The 1,203-nt window shown below is 45.3% G+C and overlaps 1 protein-coding gene across 1 annotated transcript; it reads left to right on the top strand.

Moving 5' to 3' along the window:
• Positions 1 to 268: 268 nt before the first annotated feature.
• Positions 269 to 1,026, top strand: PPTG_20214 (hypothetical protein; the record flags this gene model as incomplete). Its single annotated transcript, XM_008918880.1, has 2 exons — positions 269 to 280; positions 910 to 1,026. 2 exons carry the CDS (start codon positions 269 to 271, stop codon positions 1,024 to 1,026), a joined length of 129 nt encoding a protein of 42 aa, XP_008917128.1.
• Positions 1,027 to 1,203: the final 177 nt, after the last annotated feature.

Raw genomic sequence — 1,203 nt, 5'->3', positions numbered from 1 at the left:
GTTGGAACAGCAACAAGTGCCAATATCAAAACAGACTACACCGGGAATTAGATCCAGTGCGCTGCTGACAGCTGCTATTGTTTACTTTGTTTTGTTTACAAACGTAAACAAAAAGTAAACAATAGCAGCTGCTCAAGATGCGATACTTTTGTCGTCCGATTGCCATCAAAAATGCTGCTCAAATTGGAAAAAGCAGTGCTTATTAAGCACTCATAACCTCTCCCCGACGTCTGCCTTCCTTTACTGTAGCCGATGGAGACGGGCATCAATGACGAGAGAAGTATGTGCGTCTCAAAGCCACTCATGACATATTATAATCTTAATAATAAACAACTTTGAAATTCCTATAGTGGTGCCAATGCCAGAATAGAGGCCAAATCTGAATACGGTAATAGAGAAAAAGTATCTGGTTTTAAATAGTCATTTGATTTTGCTTTGTAAAGAATGTCATCAGATCAACAACCTTGGACTTTCCAGATGCAGGTGACCTAATGCCACAAGTTGTGGCCACAACGAACTTCGCCTTTGTGCGAAGCAGAAACATATCTGATAGCCTAGCAGTCACTTCGCATTTCACCTTCCCACCCGCAAGACCGACTTACACCCTATTATCATGCTCAAGCCATCGCTCATCCTCAGTTTTGCCATCGTAGACTACGGTTAGAGCCAGCATTCCAGTGCGATTGAGATACTTAATGGGTTCTGATATCGAAAATCGAAATACGGAGCTACAAACTCGAGAGCTCCAGGATAGGGTTCCAGATGTGACACTTGTGAATGCAATACTTCGCAAACAGGAACAACAAAACCCGGTGTATGTATGATCTGCAGGGTAATGTGGTACCTTTTTGCCACCTCTCATAGCAATAAGGGGATTTAGCACCATTCATGTGGAAATCAATGCAACAGGGGCTGTTCGAGCGCCGCAGATGGCAAACTCATTCTGGAACCTACTTCCGTGCGCTCAAGTCAACAACTACGCTCGACTTTCAAGACCAAGCATGCGTGCTTTCTTCACTATACTAGTGGCTGGTGTCGCTCTTCTCGCAAGTAGTGAAGGACTCTTGCTCACGACGGAGTCAGACCAGTCCCAGATCACTCAGCTGGGTAAGAACACTCAACTCGACAAGCGTTTCCTTCGAGTTGGCACGCCGGTCGACCCCGTCAATAACGAAGAGAGAACGTGGGCTCGCATCAATGGCT

This window comes from Phytophthora parasitica (assembly GCF_000247585.1).
Source record: "Phytophthora parasitica INRA-310 unplaced genomic scaffold supercont2.350, whole genome shotgun sequence".
Classification (NCBI taxonomy): Eukaryota; Oomycota; class Peronosporomycetes; order Peronosporales; family Peronosporaceae; genus Phytophthora; species Phytophthora nicotianae.
The sequence above is the reverse complement of the archived record's forward strand: the minus strand, read 5'-3'. Positions and strand labels throughout refer to the sequence as shown.